Source organism: Colobus angolensis, unplaced genomic scaffold, assembly GCF_000951035.1.
Source record: "Colobus angolensis palliatus isolate OR3802 unplaced genomic scaffold, Cang.pa_1.0 Scaffold14, whole genome shotgun sequence".
Taxonomy (NCBI): Eukaryota; Metazoa; Chordata; class Mammalia; order Primates; family Cercopithecidae; genus Colobus; species Colobus angolensis.
In genome coordinates, this window is record NW_012114488.1 from 8154185 (window position 1) to 8176257 (window position 22073).

The following is a 22073-nucleotide window of genomic DNA, read 5'->3' on the forward strand; positions in this document are numbered from 1 at the left end:
TGTCCTGTCTCCAGAGTCCACAAATGTAGTGCCCTGGGCCCTTGGGAGACCCGTCCTTGTGTGTGAGAAAAGCCCCTGCCCAGCCGCATCGGTGAGAAAGAGCCAGCCCACTCGGTTATTCACACCCAGCCGTCGAAGTGTCAATTAATAAACAGAAAAAGCGCCCAGCACCCTCCCGTACATAATTAGACATTTGTTAATCTTTCCTCTACATGTTGAGGAAAATAAAAAGCCTTTGTTTATTTAATTTCTCTTTTCCTGTTCTTGTTTTTTTGAGAATGATGAATTCCCACGTTCTCCCAAGCCTTCTCCAATGTCTCCTCACTCTTAAACATGGAGACAAAATATCAACTAAAGGAAATATTGTAATAAAACCCCGCTGAGAATTTTGCTGGCCTTGCTGCAAGAGTAGCCATATCGCTCCTTTGTAGTTCTCATCTTTCATGTGCCCTCTGTAGGGTGCATCCTGTCCCTTTTTTTTCCCAGGAGAAAAGGCAAGCACTGAGTGAAAGGCTCACTTCACCTGTGTCACCTGCACCTGCTCAGGCTCCCTCATCTGCTGGGGAGGAGCTCCCTGCAACACCCCCGAAGTGCAGCCGCATCTCAGGATGCTCCCACAGACACCGGTTCTTGAAAACCACCTTTTACCAACCGCTTGAGTCCTCAGCACCCCTTGTCCCTGGTGTTCCTGTCTCATGAAGCCTGTGGGATGGCAATTATATGTGTGATTCTTCTGAGATTTTATTTGCAGCAGTCTTTCCTCAATAAAACTGATTTAATGGTCCATTTCACTGTTATGCTTCCTAAAAACTGCAATTTTCTTCAAAAGTGTTACTAATCTTATTCATCTGCAAATTTAATTTCATATGTAGACATCAAATTTAGTGGTCAAAAAATAAAATAATGTAGATTCAGCTCTCTCTTCCAAGTGGTGCCGTGTGGAATGGTCTCTTGCCATATCTGGGACTCCCCATCCATACCCAAGAGGCTGAGTTGATATTCTTTAGGGATCATGCCACCAGACAGCTCTCAAAAGCAGAATGCCAAATTAAAAATCCTCTGTCACGGACAGCCTCGCATCCCAGCCTCCTCGACACCCAGTCCTCGTCCCAGCCTCACAGAGCATCTGAGCCTGTGCCCTGAGCAGCTGGTTCTGGCGTGAGCCTGTATGGGCACAGAGTGCAGACAGCTCACCCAGCTACCCACATCCCCAGGATTCTAGTATTATGTTTTGTTCCCAGTTCAGCTGAAATTTAGAAGACTCATGTCTGTAAATTCAGTTTTGATCTGACAGCAGGGATCACAGAAGTTGACATTTTCAGTAGGCAGAATATTGACACCTCATGTCCCCTTTGCGAGGCTCTCAAAGGCCACCAAGCGAGGTCCTGGCCGGCTCCTGTCTGCTTTGTAGAAAAGGGAAACACCGAGGTCCTTACGTGTCACGTGATACCTGGCAGGAAAGTGTTGCTCCTGGTCTAATTACCTTTTGGAAAATGTCCTAAGCTCCACTTAGGGTGAGGTAAGGATCATTATATGCTCTCTTAGAAAACCATAATTAATCTTGAAAAAAATTAGAATAGTGCTAAAATCGTGTTTGAAAACTCCAGTGGCTGCCTCTAAGTTTTCTACACGAGTCAAAGACTGTAATTACGCCGGCAATTGCTTGCGGCCCCAAGAAAAGAGATGCTCCTGGCTGTAGATGTGAAGAGGCCCTGTCCCGTGCCCTTGAGGGAGAGGACTTGACCATTCGTGAAGGCTGCTGGGTCTATAGAGCTTCCAGAGACACTTGGGAGAGAGGCGGTTTGACCAAAATAAAGACCATTTCCTAGACTGCGTGCCAGGCGGAGAAGCTCTGGGGACTCAGGAGAGGACCCTGGCTTGGGGGACAGGGCAGTAAGAGAGGGGCCATGCCCTGCCCAGGCTCCCTGAGGGGCTCCTCATGCCACCCCCTGTCCTCACTCTGGTGCCATTGCTGAACCACCAACACCAGGACACCCACAGAAAGACAGTGCAGTTTTCCCCTGAGCTGGTGGAGGAAGGAACAGCTCCCAGAAGACGTCAGACTTCCCTGCACCTTCCTGACCCCCAGGGCCCAGCTCCTGTGCTGCCTTCGGGGAAGCCTGGACCACAGTGCCTGAGAGTGAGATCAGACTGCATGCAGCGCAGTTCATCATGATCAGGAAAACAGGGGTGTTCCCCGCCAGTGTAGACCGAAACGAAGCAACACCCGGAGGAAGCAGTCTGCTCATTCGACTCAGATTGCTCCTGAGAATGAGAGTCAGCCGGAAAAACCACATCTGAGGATGAAAGACACAATCGCATGATCAGGAAACGTGAGAGGAAGGTCTCACTCTAGGCCATGAAATCACTTATTTTGACTTCACTTTAGATCAAAGTCTCCACTGTAAGTTTTTGAGCCAACTCCCCTTGGCTGATGCTCCTGCCCTGAACCTGCTGGCGACTCGGCCAGCTCTGCTCTGGACAGGTGCATCTCCCTGTGCCTCTGTCTTTCGCCTGCATCTCCTCTCTGCGAAGGTCATGCCAATGGCCTTTTGCCTTGCTGCACTGAGGGCCTACGAGCCTGAATCACAAATGAAGCTGGCGCCACAGCTAAAGCAAGCAAGGGGCTGTGCTGGCTCTTTCCTCTCTCACTCAGCAGGAGGGGCCCTGAGGACTGATGGAGATCACGAACCCAGCGCTGCTGTTTGAGTAAAGGCTGGGGTCACCCTCTCCCCGGATGGAGATCACGAACCCAACACTGCTGTTTAAGTAAAGGCTGAGGTCACCCTGTCCCCGGATGGAGATCACGAATCCAGCGCTGCTGTTTGAGTAAAGGCTGGGGTCACTCTCTCCCTGATGGAGATCACGAACCCAACACTGCTGTTTAAGTAAAGACTGAGGTCACCCTCTCCCCGGATGGAGATCACGAACCCAGTGACACTCTTCAAGTAAAGGCTCAGGTCATCCTCTCCCCACACTGGAAAGCCCATTCAAGACCAGTGCTGCGGGGCCCTAGATAAGCAAAACCACATGGCTAGTAAGTCAAAGCTTACCAATATCACCCAGTACAGATTAGCCGAAAGGGTCTTCTAGTAGGAAAAGAAAACCACCTACATCCTTCGTGCCCACCTCGCAGATGCCGGGAACACAGACATGCAGTCTCTACCTCCCCAGGGACCCTGTGAGGCACGGGGCAGAGCCTGCAAGTCCACACCCACACCACACAATGTGCCCCACCAGGTGGGAACATGCTGGACAGGTGCATGTGAGTGGCCGGCCACCTGGGCATCCCAAGGAAGTCATCCTGAAGGATGCATGGGAGCCCCAGGGGCTAAGAGAGATGCAGCTCAAGCAGAGGGAAGAATTCCTGCAAGGCTCAGACATGGGAGCCACGGCGAGGCCCAGACACGGGAGCCACAGTGGGTCCTGGACACAGGAGCCATGGTGGGGCATGGACAAGGGAGCCACGGCAGGGCCCAAGAGACACACCACGGCCCCGACGCAGGAACCACAGCTCAATGCAAGTGTGTGGTTCTCCAGCCTCACAAGAGGACCTGGGAGGATGTCAGGGGGCTGGGGAGGCTGGAGAGACAGAGTAACCCTGTTATTTAAAACTCCAACCAGAGTGTGATCAGAGATGCCAGGGCAAGATAAAGTGAGGTGAACTTATTCAAGAAGAAGGTGTGGTTTTTAAAAAGGTCTGGTTTAAGAAGATCTGATATAGGAAGGTATGGTTTAAGAAGGTGCAGTTTAAGGTGTGGTTAGGAAGGTGTGGCTTTGTGCCTCTTTTTAGAATTTCTGCTACACAGGATGCGATAGTCCCAGGAGGAAACCTACCAGTGAAAGAATTTTCAAAAGCCAAAATGGTGACCCAGTCCTCACTATGTAGCCTCTTAGGCCAGACCTTGATCTCCTGTGCCATATAATAAAATGACGGCCTCCAAAGACTCAGTGGTCATTTGCTGCCAAACACCTGCTAAGTGTCCTACATAAGATGTGAGTAAGTATTTGGTGACAAATACACGGCTCACCCCAAATAAGTGAATTTTGTGGGAAAATATTATCAGCTTTACATGGAAAATAAAGGACCTTCATTGGCAAAACCTTAGAAAAGCAACTTCAAAAGAAAACAGTAACTTTTAAGAAGAAAATATGTCAGGCTACATGGGACTTGAAGGATCTTTCTACTCAGATGTTGCCATGTTATTCTGGAAATAGGTTTCTCCTCTCTACCAGGAACAGCCTCTATCCTGGAGCTATTTTAAGACCTACTTGTTTTTTCCTAATAAGGATAATTATCTCCAAATAATCAAAATAATTAAGTGGTCATGAACAGCGCACTCCCAAACATCACAGCGACAGCACAAGCTGACCTTTGCACAGTTTGCGTCACGCGGCCTCGGTGCCTCAGCAGCCTGGTTTTCGTTTGAGGTGCAGGCAAGGAAACGCTGTCTTCGTCGTGAGCATCTAACCACCCTTCTCCTCCCGTCTTAGCAGAGAGGAGCATGGCTTCTGTAGCCCTGATGTGCCCATCCTCACAGTGTGGGATGCTCTGTCTCCAAACGGCACGTCTGACACTCAGAGAAGACAATGACATCATTCCATGTTTCTCAATATCAGGGACCAGTTGTTCCCACGGGACAAACGACTGTGTCATCTTTAAATCAGTAGCCTGGGTCTGGAGTGTCACAGATTCAATTCCACCATGAAAAGGTCTTCCTACCACGCGCGCTCCTGAGAGGCAGCAGAAGCCACCCTCCGTCATGGTCCCTTTTACCAATGAGAAGCACAGCGTGACTTCCATAAATTGCACTCGTACCACATGTGTGAAGACCACAGTGCAGCTTGGCTTAGAAGTCATGCAACTGTGTGTTATAGAAAAAAAAAATAAGTTAAGAGCCTTGGACCATTCAAGAAGTACCCTAGGGGCAAGAGACTGACTGAAGCTTATGTGACAAGGTCAAGACCAACCAAAACCAGCAAATGTTTGTTGAGGGCTTTCCATGCAGCAAGCACGTGGGAAGTTCATTACGTCTTTTAAGGAAACATCTTGCCCACCAATATTAAAATCGGACTTCAGAGACAAGAGATAACACCAGATAAGGGAGGAGGAGAGCTCCCTCCTGACAGGGCCATCAGGGGGATGGAATTCAGCCAGCAGCTGAGCACAGCCTGCAGACACAGTGTCAAAGGCAAAACGCCCTCCACTAGGCGTGTGCATGGACGGGTGTCGTGTTCACACCGTCATGATCTCTTCCCCCACCCTCACCTGCAAGATCCAGAAAGAAGCTGATTGGTTCAACAGAAAGCAAGGTGATTGCTCACACAAGGACCATACTCTGATTAAAAAAAAAAAAATAGTAGAACCAACAGATTCCTCAAATCTGCCTCACAAGGAAGACACTGGGGAGGTACACGGCTGGGAAACCATGAAGAACTAAGACAAAGACAGTTCCGAACAAGCCAAGTCAGTCAACAGCACGGTGTTTACCAAGAGCTGGCAGAACAGCCGCGCTGCGTGTTCCCGGAACCACGCCCCGCCCTCTGCTTCCCCGTGTCAAGCGTTTTCATTACTGATGTTATGGAATCGCTACAAACACGTAGCAACGAAAAACGTATACACTGTGGATATTCTGCTCTTCTCTGTCCCTATTTACAAACCGAACATCTTTACTTTTTACAATTTAAAACCCTTTCTATCAATGACAGTATAAATAGTACAGGAACCACGAAAGTTTACTAATCAGGAATTCATCCAGTTTCTGCGAGAGACCAAGATTAAGCACGCACTCTAAACAAAGTACACGGTAGTGTGATTTTCATGTCTCTGCGACGCTGGTTAAACATACACGATCTGGAGATATTTAGAGAAAAAAATGTCAAAATGAAACAAACGGCAAGTAGCTCTGAAGCTTCTCAATGATATCACATTCACCCCATGACGTCTTTTTGTGACTGCATTTTTCAATTATTATAAATTTTAATTCACCTCTGTTTCATTCCAATATTTCTTTGTAATTAAACTCAATACATACATTCAACTCATGTTTTCTTAAAACCTGAACTTTAGCTTCATGAACTGTTGATTCAATGCAAAAGGAATGTCAGAAAATGACAGTGAAATGTAGGTAGAATCAGTAAAAGGTTCTTTGGGCTGTGGGGTTCAGGAACATCCAGAGATGTTGGGGTGCTGTGTGATCTGATTTGCAAGGGCCCTTTCTTTCTCTTCCATGTCTGACCTTCCATACACAGCAGCAGGGAGGAGCCCCTGAGGTGCTCCACGTGTGGCTCCTGGACCCCGGTCTCCCTGCATGGACTCAGCGCCCTCTGCAAGGAGGCAGGAGGCCCCAGAGTCAGACAGGCCACCTGGGAAATGGTCAGATAAACTCTTTCATTCTACATTTGCAAGAAACTTCATCATGGGGCCTGCCTGTGGATTTGGGCCACACTTGTGGGTGCTACTCACCTTGTAGCTGGCGGCCCTTGTACAGGTCCCGGGCTTTGGCTGGGTGGGCCCTGGCCGTGTTGTCACATTTCGGCTGCTCATACCTATGGGCGGGGGGAAGGCAGGGGAAGGAGAGAGAAAACAATGGGCTTGAGATGAGCTGTGGTTTGTCTTCCATTTCTGCAGTGTCCTACCCCAGCATACACCGTGACCTGTGGCTCTCATGCTGCAACACCCATGACCTCACTCCTTTCTGTCACCTTTGTGGACATTTGGCAGAGAAAGCTATTCTTGCAGTCAGTAGGAAGAAGCACACTGTGACTTCAATCACACTGCAGGGCCGTCTCTCCATCGGTCTCTGAAAGGAATCTCATCTAGCAGCTGTCAAGTGCCCACACCTCCCCTCTCCTACTGCAGGGCTGTATGGAGCAGCATCCACACCTCCCCTCCTCCTACTGCAGGGCTGTAGGGAGCAGCGTCCACACCTCCCCTCCTCCTACTGCAGGGCTGTAGGGAGCAGCGTCCACACCTCCCCTCTCCTACTGCAGGGCTGTATGGAGCAAGCACTTGAGGTGTTTCATCGGAGCAGGAGTGTGTGCACAAGGACAGAGGGTGTGACCACTACCCCCACCCTGCCCAAGGGAAGGACACAAAGGACTTCAGGATTTAGATTCCTGTAGCACCAAAGGCCAACTCATCTCCAATCCACCTCATGAAGCTACGAACGTTTGCCTCAGTGTTAAAAAAAAAAAAAAAAAATAGACTCTCTGGTCCCACTTAGCATCAATGGCAAACTGCAGGTTAAGGCCGGGCTGACATCCAAGAGGGCAGGTGCCCTGGTTGCTGCGGTTGCCGGGCTCATGGGAGCAGGTGGCTCCGTGGTTCTATTGAATTTGCGGTGGGAACCAGGGCACCTGTCCCTAAGGGTGTCAGATCCAAATCCGGATAAACATAAACACCGACATATGCGTGCCGTTCAGCAGCGCTTGACCAAGGCCTGCTTTGCCCAGGTTTTATCCTTGTCCTGGGTGTAGGGCAAGGAGACCCCTCTCACACAGACCACCAGCCTCATCCAGCGGAGGAGGTGGACATTTAAATAGAGCGCCGGCCACCATGAGAACCTGCCTCCCGGAGCCCCCACCCCAACGGAGGACGATCTTCTGCACACAGAAGTCCTTCACCGTGGCTTTCACCAAGTGGAGCTTCTCACCAGCATGAAGGAGACGCTAGGGAGGTGCGTTATGGGAGATGGGAGATTCCTGGGTCAGCGCACCCACTGCCCCTTCCTGTGGACTCGCAGGACCCCAGACAGCCCACACCAACCTTCCTGGCTTCCCGTCCACTCAGCTGACCTTACGCTGGATGGCGGCTCCCCAGCCCCCCGCCCCTCCCGTCCATGATGTCAGGCACGTGGAATCCTTCGTGGTGGCCTCCTCAGGCCCTGGCAAGTGACACACTGGGAGACACAGAGTCCGCCGGCACCGTCATGGGGCACAGGGCAGTCTTGGGGCTCCGGAAAGACTCCTTGGAAAATGAGGAAGATAAGCAGGAGGCCGGCAGGAGGGGGTGTGGGAGGAATGTGCCGGTCCGCAGCCCTGAGGCTGTCAGGAGGCCAGCGTTCTGCCGGTTCCCATCCTCTCCCTCTGCCCTGTTTTCCTTTTTCATTCTTAAAGAAAGGGCTACAAGATCCTATTTACTTCACAGAGATCATTTTAGGTTCTATTTTTTTCATTGCTTACATGCTTTTCAGTCATAGAAAATAAAACGAAATTTCTCTCTAAAGGGACATATGTAAAGTGTTCTAACAGAGGCCCCAGAGAGTCCAGCAGTCCCAGAGAGAGGACCCCACCCAGCTGTCATAAGAGTCAGGAACCGTACACTCATGCCGCCCTTGGCCCCGAATAGCCTCTTTAATACCAGAAAACCTGCCGTCCCAGTCACACAAACTTAATATATCTTTTTGAAATGTTGTTTTTGAAATTAAAGTCTCTGACACACTCTGGCAAACAATTAAGTTATCACATTCTAATCAAAAGCCATCCTGGCTAACACGTGAAACCCCATCTCTACTAAAAATACAAAAAAAAATTAGCCGGGCATGGTGGCAGGAGCCTGTAGTCTCAGCAACTCAGGAGGCTGAGGCAGCAGAATGGCATGAACCCAGGAGGCGGAGCTTGCAGTGAGCAGAGATGGCACCACTGCACTCCAGCCTGGGTGACAGAGCAAGACTCCGTCTCAAAAAAAAAAAAATGAAAAAAAATGTGGGGATGGGGGTCAGCCCTAAGAAGTTATAAGAAAGGTGAACTCAGTAAAGGACCTGTTACCCAGCCAGGAATCTCTTAATGCAGCTTCTGCTGCGGCCAGCAGGTGAGGACCTGTTACCCAGCCAGGTATCTCCTAATGCAGCTGCTGCTGCGGCCGGCAGGTGAAAAGTAAAACATTCACCCAGAGATGATGTGTACAAGAAGCTGGCTTCCTGAGGGATTAGTAAGCTCTTGTTTTTACCTATGCATGTTAAATTTGTAGAACTAGGGCACCCTCAGGGCTGAAAGATCTTCACTTCAAGCTCTGGGTCAGTGTCTTGGGGGCTGAATTGAGACCTACATTAGAATGGACACCTGCCTACCCGAGGGCTTGTGAAGGGTGAGCTGCAAAAAGCCAGGCCAATGTCCCAGCTTGGAAAGGATGACGCAGACTCTGAGGATAGAGTCCCAGCCCTCAGGGGTCATCCTGCTTCTCAGAGTATTGGAGGGCACACCTGGTTGGAGCCCTGGACTGCTCTGTAGCGTTAGAAAAAGGAAATGTGAACATGAACTCTGTGTTGTGCTCCTGAAGCCCTTCAGGGTCAGTGCTTTTATCCTTCACGCGGGCGGCATGAGCCTAGATCATTTCTTACCCTCATTCCAAATCTCCTAGCTCCAAAGCCATCTGGAAGCCAGTCACCCTGGATGGGCATTTCAGTTTTGTTCCAAATTTGGGCTAGAGGTAGTCTGCAAATCTCATCACTGATGTTACTATAAAAATATATATTTAAGTGACAGTATTCTGCTTCTTTTAATGAGTAGCATGAAATGCCCATGACTTGAAGAATTGGCATTCTCAAGAGAGGAGAAAGAGGAGAAGTAAGTCCGTTAATTTCAGCTTTGACCTACATCACCATTCTTTTCAATAGGTTTAGTTTAACTTATTTGTATAAGGAAAAACACAAATGTCTCTTCTCTCATTGCCCATCAGATACCAGGATCTCTGCCAGGGAGAAATGCAGTCCTATGCCCACACGACCCTCTGCTCACCCCACTGAGAGACACGCACTGGGGTTGGAGAACAGAGGCTACACACCTCACTGAGACACATGCTCTGGGGTCAGGGAACAGAAGCTGCCCAGATGTGAGGTAGGAACAGCCAGCGGTTGGATGGCAGACAGACAAAGCCTTCATCAGCCTCTCTGTTCTGCGCACAAATGCAGAACCTGGCCATCAGCCTGACTCAGCTCAGTCCGACAGCCCCTTCCCACTCTCTTCCCCACTACTGTTAGTGGCCAAGGGGAAACTTGCCCCTTGGCTCCCACCTGGACTCTACCATTCATGGGGGCCTGCACTCATGACAGATGCCTGGACCCCTCCTTCCGGGATCTGCAAACAATGAGCAAGATGCCAATTTTGACACAAAAGTCAGGAGCACTAGGAAGGGCTGAAGCCTCTGCCCCTCCCCATACCTCCTTCAAAGTGATGGCTCCAACTAGGAACTGCACCAGAGCAAGCTGCCCCCGCCCCCGCCTCGTCTGGGCACAGTGGCGTGTGTCTGTGGTCCTTGGGATGAGTCTACCACAAAGCTAATGCCTTTTAATTCTCATGCACGGCAACATGAGGAAAAGAGAGGTCACATATAAAGGACGATGCATTTTGTGTTTATAGCTTCTTGTTGTTATTGGATTATTAAATGTTTCTTCCCCATCAGGAAATTTAGAGGATGATTAAAGAAAACAAACATTTTATCTGCCAACCCAGGTATAAATCAAAACTATAAAGTATCTCCCTGGGACTGCTTGTTTCAGAAAATTAATAAGAAAATTGCACTGATGGAACAGCAGGTGTTTAAATAGAAATGGGACCTGGTTACTCAATAATGGCAGAATCACTGGGAGATGAGGACTAGTGAAGCTGGCTGTGGCTTATCAGATACTGCCTAATATTGATTATTTTGCCTGGTGCCTAGTACCCATGTCTCCCCAGGCGATCAATTTAAACCAGTTTAAACCAACACAATTTTTCTTGCCAGCAGTGGGTTTAGCCAGGGGCATATGATCTAATTCTGACCAATGATCCATTAATTAAATTTGCTAGCAGAATTCTAGGGAAGGTATTTTTGGCTTGAAAGAAACAAAGAGATGGGTTCCTGTGTCCTCTGAGCACTGTGGCATCTGGATGAGATGTCCAGATCTCTTGCAGCCATCCTGTGACCAAGAGGGGAACCTGCCTCATGGCCAAGAAAACAGAATGAGGGTGTCAGGGCAGATTTGGGAGAGGGAATGTCCTCGGCAACATTGCCAGGTGACAGCCTCAACCTAAGCTGAGGCTGCTCCACTGCTGTGCCTCTCAGGGAGATCATGCCATCTCTGGTCATTTGTATTTATTTGTCAGTTTCTCATCTCACACATGAAACCAAAAGCTTTCTAACTGATATACCCCACCTTTTGATAAAAAACTGCACTGGGTTCTGGGGCTGGGCCCTCAGTGGCATTCACCACCTCTGATGGGGCTGGCCTTCTGCAGGCTTCCTTACTCCCCCACCAACTTCTTGAGGTCTCGACTCTGATGTCAGCATTTCAGGGAGTTGCCCCTGCCATTTCCTTCAAGCTGTGCCCTATCCCAAGTCCCTCTTGTGGATTATTGTTTTTTTTTTTTTTTCCTCCAGAGCATTTGACATGATACCACATGTCTACTCAGGTCCGCTAAGTGTGATGTGTTTGTTTGGCTTATTATCTGCATCCTCCCATTAGCATGCAGGCTCCGTGGAAGCATGGACTGTGCCTGTTTTGTTCACTGGTATATCCCCAGCTCCCAGAACGATGCCTGGAACATTGAGGGCATTCACATGTTTATTGAATAAAAGGTGAATGGATAAATGTGAGTATTTTTCAGGATTGTTGAGAGATTGTATCACTCCTCTGCTAAACTGTCCCAGCAGCTTCCCAGGGGAGCTGGGATGTGATGGGTGTTCCAGCCCCATGATAAGTGGGCCCACTCTGTTCTCTGGCTTCTACCAGCTCTCTAGCTGCTCCCCATCGCCCCTCCCCTATGACACCCCCAGTATTAATCTGTTCTCATGCTGCTGTGAAGAAATACCTGAGACTGGGTAATTTCTAAAGAAAAGAGGTTTAGTTGACTCACAGTTCAGCATGGCTGGGAGGCCTCAGGAAACTTACAGTCATGGAGGAAAGCAAAGGAGAAGCAGGTACCTCTTCACAGGTGGCAGGATGGAATGAGTGCAAGCAGGGGAAATGTCAGACACTTATAAAACCAGCGGATCCATGAGAACAGCAAGGGGGAAACCACTCGCATGATCCAATCATTTCCCACAGCATAGGTCCCTCCTGCCACACGTGGGGATTATGGAAACTACAATTCAAGATGAGATTTGGGTGGGGACACAGCCACACCATGTCACTCCCCATTCAAACACACCAGACTCATCTCTCCCAGGACTGTGCACTCCCTGCCCTCTGCCTGAAACAACCCTCCCCATGCACTGTGGCTACAACTACCTCCAGCATCTCAGCCTCAGAGAGGCCTGTACTGGCACCCTGACCTGCCCTCGCCGGGCCCAGCCCTGGTCTTGCCCCACCACCTCTACTATCTTTGTGTCTACCACCTGTCTAACTGTTTGCATGAGGAACCAGACCCTGCAGGCTGCCTCCCCTTCCACGTTTGTAACAAAAGCAAGGCTCTCAGCCACAGACCCTGCTCCAGGTGGCTGTGGGCGCCAAGAGGGCAATCCTAGTCCAGCCCTGGGTATTGAAACAAGAACCACAACAGGTCCCTTCCCGTTTTCTCCCCAGCCCAGGGCAGGTCTGGGTCTGGGCGTTCAGTGACATTCCGGCCAATTAGGGTGAGGCAAAACCACTGCAGGTGGATGGGGAAGGGTTTTCTCTGCTGACAAAAAGAAAAACAGTCTTTCTTTCTCCAAAATACATGATCACTGCTACACATGATGCCCTAACAGCTATGACATGAACAAGCCACAAAGCACCCCAGAAAGAGGAAGATGGCAGAACAGACGAAAACAACAACTACCGCCCCCTCACCCACAACGATATCTGACAATTACGTCTCTGAACTGCTGAAATCGTCCAGAACTTTCCTGTCTCTATAGAGTTGAGTGAGAAGTACATTTTGAGACTAGGTAAGCTTGAGGGCTTTCTGTTGGCAGCAAAGTACAACAGTTCTGGGTCTGACGCCCCCCTGGCAGAGTGTAAACCGCAGGAGACGTGGGGCTTCTCCTCTCTTATTCAACGCTATTTCCTCAGTCCCTGGAAGAGGGTTTGAATGTTGTCGACAATCAGTATTTGTGGTGAATGAATGAATGAATGAATGGAAAATAATAAAGGTAAAATCACATGCCGAATCTAAGGAGTTGTCTCCATTTGTTTAATTTCAAGTTCTTTCTGAAACTCCAAGAAGACGGAGCTGCCCCCTTCTGTAGGCAGAAATAGGTGACAGGAGAGCCAGAGACTTTTCTTTCTACCGTGAAAGCAGGATGAAGTCCAGGCGGAATGAAACCAGCATCGATGGATGGGAAGAGAGGGGTTATTGTGTTTCTAGCCTATCACAATATTGGACGTTGGCAGGTTCTTCAGGGACAACGTTATAAATGCTGATCTCATAATTTCAGAGCCAGTTTGAGGAGCTCTGGGTTTGACAGCTTAAAGATTTTCATTGGCGTGTGTAAAACAGCATCTGTCAGCGGTCTCCACCTCTGTGAGAGGGGCCTCACTGGGGGCTGGGGCTGCCCCAACTTATATGCACAGCAAACCAGCCAGAGCTCTAAGAGACGCAGAAACATTGCTTCCAAGAAAGGTTTCTTAGACAACAGTACTCCCTGTACACCTAGGCACAGAAACTAAAACAATCTTGGTGAAACAGGCATTAGTCAGCTTGAGCCCCTGGAAACTACAGTTTCCCCTACAAATGTCTACTGGTGACACTTGATGACAAATTTGGAAAATAACTTAGGAATTGTTATATAATTCTCATACCAAAACTTTGAAAAGGTTTATGTTCTCTTCAAGCCCCGCAGAGCCCACATGGGTTTACGTTCTCTTCAGGCCCTGCAGAGCACATGGGTTTGAACCAATCCCCCATATATCAGCCCCGCAGAAGCCAAGCCTCAGCCGTTGGCCTTAGCACCCTTGTGCAGTGTCGGCTGAGTGGGGTGTCAAGAGCAGGCGGTCAGTCAGGGCGGCCGGACGGTGGAGCGCCGGTCAGGAAGGGGCGGCACTCACACCCCGGCGTCATCACACTCCCCAAAGCAGGACTCCCACCGGGCCAGACGGTGATGGCTGGACACGATCTTGGTGAAACAGGCATTAGTCCCCTTGAGCCCCTGGAAATTACACAGTTTCCCCCACAGATGTCTACTGGTGACACTAGATGACACATTTGGAAAATAGTTTAGGAAGCATCCAAATGCACATGCCTAAGCATTAGAGGTGACATCAGTGGCTACATCTGATAACATTTAAGAGATAATATTTTCATAGATTTTAAAACTATTTTTATATAAATCCAGGAAAAATCAAAGTCAAATTCATGTTACAAAGAGCTGCAAAACCATTTCTACCCACGGTTATACAATTTCCATGAACACACAGCTCTTGTTCTTCGGGTGCTACAGTGAAATCCCTCACGTTGCTCCAACTCACACAAAACTCGAGTGAACAAGTTATTTTTGTATTTCAGACCCTCGAATAACTTTCATTGCCCTTGTCTTTAGCACAGTCTCACTTTTTCTAAAAGTGATGAATGCCAGGCACACATGTGTGAATACCATAAAAAGCCATCTTGGACAATCAGTTCTTTCAGCTTATGAAATGCTGAGCTCCCTTTGCCAAAACCAGGAGCAGAAGGAAGTTGCCACTGGTATTTGATGCTGTCCACATTTCCACCCTGGCACTGGGCCCCAGAGCCACTTTTCAGATTCTGTCTGGCCAGAGTGGGGCAGAGGAGCCGGCGCTGCCTGTGAAGGCGAAGGCCCTGCTGCTCTCCACCTGCCACTCGGGCGGTTTTGGAGGCCATCAAAGAAACGGTTTCCTCCAGCTTCCAACAGCCAAAGTGGAATTTCGCTCTTGTCGCCCAGGCTGGAGTGCAATGGTGTGATCTTGGCTCACTGAAACCTCCGCCTCCCAGGTTCAAGCCATTCTCCTGCCTCAGCCTCCCGAGTTGCTGGGATTACAGGCATTTGCCACCACATCGGGCTAATTTTTTGTATTTTTACTAGTGATGGGGTTTCACTATGTTGCCCAGGCTGGTCTCGAACTCTTGAACTCAGGCGATCCACCCGCCTCGGCCTCCCACGGTTCTGAGATTACAGGCGTGAGCCACCGGTCCAGCCCAGCCACTGGCTTTTACAGGCACCTCATGCACAAGAGCAGAGGATCCCCCGGCCCAGCCACTGGCTTTTACAGGCACCTCATGCACAAGAGCAGAGGATCCCCCGGCCCAGCCACTGGCTTTTACAGGCACCTCATGTGCAAGAGCAGAGGATCGCCCTGCACTGGGTGGTTGCGACCTGGAGACCCGGACCATCCAGGTGAGGAGGTGCAACACCCCCAGCTGATGGAGAGACTGTGTGAGTGTGTGGGAGAGTGTATGTGTGAGTGTGGGTGTGTGGGAAGTGTGTGAGTGTGGGTGAATGTGCATGAGAGTGTGTGTGGGGGAAGTGTGCGAATGGGCATGTGTGTGTGTGGGGATGTGTCGGGGGAGTTAGTGTGGGTGTGTGTATGAGAGTGTGTGTGTGAGTGTGGGTGTGTGTGGGGGAAGTGAGTGTGGGTGTGTGTGTGTGGGAAGTGAGCGTGGGTGAGTGTGTATGAGTGTGTGTGGGGGAAGGGTGTGAATGGGCATGTGTGTGAGTGTGGGGGTGTGTCGGGGGAGTTAGTGTGGGTGTGAGTGTGTATGAGAGTGTGTGTGTGGGTGTGGGGGAGTATGTGTGTGGGTATGAGTGTATGTGTGTATGAGTGTGGGGGGAGTGTGTGAGTGTGTGGGGGGGAAGTGTGTGAGTGTGGGTATGAGTGTGTGTGAGTGTGGGTGTTTGGGAGATTATAGGAGTGTGGGTGTGAGTGTGTGTGTGAGAGTGTGGGTGTTGGGGGAGTATATGAGTGTGGGTAGGAGTGTGACTGTGGGTAGGAGTGTGTGTGGGGGGGGAATGTGTGTGTGGGGGCAGTGTGTGTGGGTATGAATGTGAGAGTGTGTGTGTGAGTGTGAGTGTTTGGGGTATTGTATGAGTGGGTGTGAGTGTGGGTGTTTGGGGGATTGTATGAGTGTGGGGGGGAGTGTGTGTGTGAGTGTGGGTGTTTCAGAGATTGTATGAGTGTGGGTGTGAGTGTGTGTGTGAGAGTGTGTGAGTGTGGGTGTTTGGGGTATTGTATGAGTGGGTGTGAGTGTGGGTGTTTGGGGGATTGTATGAGTGTGTGGGGGGAATGTGTGTGTGAGTGTGGGTGTTTCGGAGATTGTATGAGTGTGGGTGGGTGTGTGTGAGAGTGTGTGTGTGTGTGAGTGTGGGTGTTGGAGTAAGTGTGGGTATGAGTGTGTGTGGGGGTGAGTGTATGTGTGGAGAAGTGTGTGAGTGTGGGTATGAGTGTGTAAGAGTGTGTTTGGCGGATTGTATGAATTTGGGTGTGAGTGTGTGTGGATGTGGGGGATGTGAGGGTGGGTATGAGAGCGTGTGGGGGGATCGTGTGTGTGTGGGTATGAGTGTGTGTGTGTGTCAGTGTGAGTGGGGGATTGTATGTGTGTGGGGGCAGTGTGTGTGTGCGGGGGGAACGTGTGAGTGTGCGTGTGTGTGAGTGTGGGTGTTTGGGGGGATTGTATGAGTGTGGGTGTGTGTGGGGGGAGTGTGTGTGGGGGGAGTGTGAGTGTGCACGCACGTCGGGGATGTAAGGGTTCTGCTTTCCTGGTTTCCACGCCCCAAAGCCTCCCATGGTCGCGGGGGTGGGTGCGGCCTGTTTACCTTGTGGATGTGCCGGGAATGGGGCGCCCGGTGTCCACCAGGACGCACCAGCAGTACCCCGTGGAGGGGTGGCACTGCACTGGCTTGTAGAGGCCGCCGTGCGCACACTCAGGGATCACCACGTTGTCGTTCTTGGGCTGCTTGGCTTCCTCCAGGGCAGACTGGTGCTCTTGGTCACAGGATGACACTGCGGGGAAGAAGAAGGCAAAAGGTGAGCAGGATCCGGGGACGTCGTCCCACATGCAGAGCTCCTGGGAGGCCACAGAGAACTGCCAAGAACGGAGTGGTCCTCCTTCACCCCAGGGGCAGGAGGGCCTGCCAGCTTAGGGGGCACAGCGGGAGAGGCGGAAGCTCATGCGGCTCCAATTCCCGCAGCCTGGCGCGCTGCTGTGACCCCGGAACTGTCAACAGCATCCCCACAGCGACGGACATTCCTGCTCAACAGGCAGCACAGCTCACAAGTCAGCACGGGCAGTCGCCTGGGAGAGGGGATCCACGAGCAGTTCTGACGCCCGCAGGACTCCTGAATGTGACCAGGCAGGACCAGCCCTGTGACTGGAAGTCTTCTCCGCTCCCTGCTCTGAGCCACCTGTCATTGAGGCTGGAGACTCCTCAGAGCGGGCCCCAGGGCAAGGTCGTGTTTAGACTCCAAGGCTGCCTGTGTGATCCCTCTGCCCTCATTCTCAACATGCAGTTCATCGCCCACCCTCCGCCCCCAAATGAGAGGATGACTTGCAAGAAAATCCACTTTCTCACCTGGGGCCTCCCCAAGGTCTGACTTAGGTTTAAGCAGAACAGGTGCACGCTATCTAAAAGTTGTTCATCCCCAAATCGTGAAAATTTCCACTGCACTATTTCCAAACCAAGCTTTGTTACTGAAAACTGGTGAAGAATAATAATGAGAGGTATTCATACTCAGCCTGTGAACCAGGCCTTGTGCTACATGAATACCGAACTCACTCACATGCAAATAAAACAATGACAAAAATTCTAGGACCTCACATTGCCACGTGCAAAGGTTGGTCTCTTTTTGTTAATAAACTCGGTTTCTCCTTGTGTTTAGGTATGTATGTCTGACATCCATCTTCTGCCTGAAATAGATAAGCCAGGAATACCTGAGAATGAGTACGTGCTGGCAACCCCCTCCTGACTGGCCCTCACCTGGGGGGAGAGCGGGAGCATCTAGGAATGAAAGACCAAGTGACCTCTTGGTGGCTGCAGCAGGAACAGCAGGTGGAGCGGCAGGGGCAGCCTCTCTGCTCAGCGTGAAGGAAACTCGGGGTGGGATGTCAGGAATCTCTCCTACTGGAAGTGATTTTCCACCAATGGTGCTTTAAGACTGCTTTGAAGCTGATTAGCTACAGTGTATAGTTTATAGGGCTTTTATGACCCTGAAGGTGATATCAGACAGGTGGGACACATTAGGAAGCTGATAAGAGCTGCTCAGCACCGCCAAAGCTGGTGTGGTAAGTCCATATCACAGTCCAACACAAAGGATTGCTCTGGGGATTAAAAGGGATTATAGGTGCATTGTGGCATATTGACACAGTTCCACAAATGTTAGCTATTGCTTTATTTTTCCAATGCTAAAAGGATGCCTGGCTTATAACAGGCACTCATTTCTTTTGAGATAATAAATAATTGTGATGGTATTAATGGAAACCACCCTGATTTTAGCATATCTAGCAACTCTGTTTAACATCTGAGGATAATCAGATACATAATTTTATGATTAGTCCATTACTGACTATATTACCAAATGTTATTATTAGATTTTGTAAAAGCATATACGTTTTGTGTCTTCACTGCAAGAATGTAAAAACAAATGTTACCTTTTGGACTCTCCCCTATAGTTCTATTCCAAAGTGACTGACAGTCACTCTCCCCTCGTGATCTCATACGCTGTACTCAGACGCTTGAAAGAGAGGATGATAAACATTAAAGTGAAGTCATCGTGTCTGCTCAGATCAACATTTTTTTGAATAAGCTCAGAACTCACGGGTCATTCAAATCTCACAATAGGTGCTCAAAATCCGTTTAATGAACAAGAGAAGCAGCAGAAAGAAATCTGTCAATGACTGAAATTTCATATGATTCTGTCTTATAAGTTCTGTACTTTTTTGTGGGCTCCAGGTTTTGCTCAGCAAATGCATAGGTGCATAAATAAAACCCACCTCTGGGTTATAGTAAAGAGGCTTTGGCCCCAACAATAACAAGGAAACTGGTAAGAAATAAAAAGGACAATTATTTGCATTTCTCTCTAAATTGCTCAGTAAGTTATTTTAGGTCATGGAAGAAACTGAAAACAGCAGGGGTTGCGCTAAATGTTTCTGGAGGTTGTTGCTTTGCAGAAATCCTCAGAGCACATGGTGCATCACTCAATGGAACTGCGTCTCCAGAGAGCAGCCGCTGAGGATGGCGGGAGCCACCTCTCCAGCAGCACCCTGGAAACTCAGCACCGTCGTGTTCACGTGACGCCTGTTCATGCCTCTCCAGCAGCACCCTGGAAGACTCAGCACTGCCGTGGCACTTCTTCAGAAATTTTATTAGTGCACAGAATTTATGGTGTGATGATCCAGACACGAGACACTTTCTGTGCTCTATCCAGGGACATGCTGCATCTATAGAAATCATTCTCGAAAATTCTTGAAACATCTCTCTTGAGGATTTTATGTGATGTTTGAAAGCTTATCATAAGCAAAATAAGATGGATTAAATCAACCTCTTAAAATTTGATGAGCATGATATAAAATATCAAAGCTATTATAGCAGAGTCAGAAGAAACCTCGTGTTTGTTTATATAAACATCGTGGTTGATGAAGGCTGTTAACCCATGCAGTTTTATCTGATAAACCTGGCTCCATGAGGGAAATCCAAACTTACTGGAGAAATGCAATTCCATTTTCTTTTAGTAAGGGCCACAATGGAGGCAGAAGATCTTTAAACAAACTGATGATGGCTCTTGGGAAGAGAAGGCCACAGAACATAATTTCCACAGGTGACTGTCACCTCCCCCCGGGACATCCCAGAATGCAGCGTTCTGCAGGCAGAGCTGACTGGGGTGGTTCTCTCTGGCAGAAAACAAGTCCTTATTCTATAAAGGACTTAATCACGCCGGTAGAGGGGGGAGGAGGGGTGATCCGCACATGACAGGTCCTGTGTTACTATAGCACAGGAGATTTCCGTTCTATAGAGATTTCCCACTATAGCACAGGAGATTTCAGTCACTGCACACGGGGCAGTGACTCCAGGAAGGAACCCAAGGAGGAGAAGCTCAGTGATCCTTTAGAAAAATGCCCTTGAGGCCTTAGGAAGCATTAACGGTGCAGGAAAAAGGGAACTGAGTGAATCTGAAGATGGAGAGAAGCAGGATGGCAAGGGTAGAGACAGGGAAATAGGGAAAGAGAGGCTGTTCCCAGGATCGTGGTGGAGTCACCGTTCCACAGAAGGACCATGGGGCGCATTACACCGAGGCGGAAATGTCGAGACACTTGGCTCTGTTACGTGGGGACAGGGAACCAAAGTTAAAGTTTTCAACTAATCATATTACTGTAAGTTATGTTTGATTCTAGATGGAGTAGGCTAAGCTTCCAAAAATGACCATGGATAGAGAAAAATAAAGCTAGAAATTCTGGAAATAATTCAGAAAAAAAAAGTAATAACGAATGATTACAAAATCCCTTTTGCAATATTCCATTTTAATATATTAGATGAAAATATGTCACTTTTCTTTCCTATTCAGAAGGTCCTTAACTACATCATTTTCTCATATAATAAATGTTGAGGAGTTAACGTATAAAGAAAAAATAATCTGAAAGAAAAAAACACAAATAGAAGCAATTCCCATACAAAGGCATTCAAGAGGCTGACTTTTAACGCACACACACATATATATAATATATATTACTTATAGTATTATATTAATTATATATTATATGAATATAGAATATGTATAATTTATTATTCTCCCAAATTACAACATTTTTAACCAAAGAATAGCCTTCCATTTAGTGTATTAAGTTCATTCTCACTCAAAGCTTTGACTTTGCCTCACTCTGAAGGTTTCTGCTCTTGCCACAGATTCAGTGACACCCTACTGGTACTCAGAACCCATAAGGAAATGTATTAATTCTGTAGTATAAGTTCTGTAATAATTCTGTAGTATAAATATGATTGCATGGTGCTCTCTTTCATAGCTAGTTCTATTGCGTGGTTTGTGCTTTTCTAGTTCCACCAGCATTGCCTGTGTGCTCCCTGCCCTGACTGCTGTCTGAGGCTCAGATCCCTGGCCTGCAGGCCTGTGGGCCTCATCCTGAGCACACTCCCGAAAAGTAATTAGCACATTGGAGACAGTCTTCCTGCATATTGTCTCATTAAATACTAGGCTAGAAACATGATTCCAATTCCAATTTACTTCTATAAATGTTGTTTTATAGAAACACAATTTCAATTTACTTCTATAAATTCTAACTTTTATAGAAATATGATTTCAATTTCACTTCTATAAATTTTAAGTTTTATAACCATGTAACAACTTTTTTTTTAATTTGTAGAAAGCTACCTTTGTAAAGTTGGTAGAAGGTCTATTAAAAAAATATGAGTTCGTTTCCCAAACTAGCATTAGATGCTTGTGACTTATAATGTGTCTGACAGTTTGTTCAAATAACCTGACAACCAAGCGGAGTTTTTAGATGATAATAAGCGGCTGCTAGACATTTATGAACATTAAAAAAAACTCTTACATAATTACCTCATTAAATGAAATCTACTTGATTCAATATGACGACGCCTGAAACTTTTTTATAGGAAGCAAGAACAAATCACATCCATTCTAAAAATGAAATCTCCATATTTGGCCATATTTCAAGAAATCGCATGCTGCAGATGTAAGTTTTTTTGGCAAGCTCACACCCTTAAGAGCTTTGCATTAACATTTGGAGAGTTATTGCTCAACTTCCAGCAGGCACAGGATCCCGTGAAGCTCTTGAAAACCAGAAGTACTTGAAAGTGTCGATCTGACCACCACCAGGCCACACCTGACCACCACCAGGCCACATCTGACCACCACCAGGCCGGCTGCCCCTAAACTAATGCCATACCTGACCACCACCAGGCCAGCTGCCCCTAAACTAATGCCACATCTGACCATCACCAGACCAACTGCCCCTAAACTAATGCTATACCTGACCATAACCAGGCTGGCTGCCCCTAAACTAATGCCACATCTGACCACCACCAGGCTGGCTGCCCCTAAACTAATGCCACACCTGACAACCACCAGGCCGGCTGCCCCTAAACTAATGCCACACCTGACCACCACCAGGCCGGCTGCCCCTAAACTAATGCCACATCTGACCACCACCAGGCCGGTTGCCCCCTAAACTAATGCCACATTTGACCACCA

General features: G+C 48.5%; 1 protein-coding gene across 1 annotated transcript in view; it reads right to left on the reverse strand.

The window, feature by feature from the left end:
- Positions 1 to 22073, reverse strand: part of SMOC2 (SPARC related modular calcium binding 2) — a 166555-nt gene that overhangs the window by 58170 nt on the left and 86312 nt on the right. The window contains exons 8-9 of the mRNA XM_011935086.1: positions 16670 to 16856; positions 6467 to 6549 (exon numbers count right to left, since the gene is read on the reverse strand). Coding sequence (XP_011790476.1) covers positions 6467 to 6549; positions 16670 to 16856 — 270 coding nt within the window. The remainder of the gene's footprint in view (positions 1 to 6466; positions 6550 to 16669; positions 16857 to 22073) is intronic.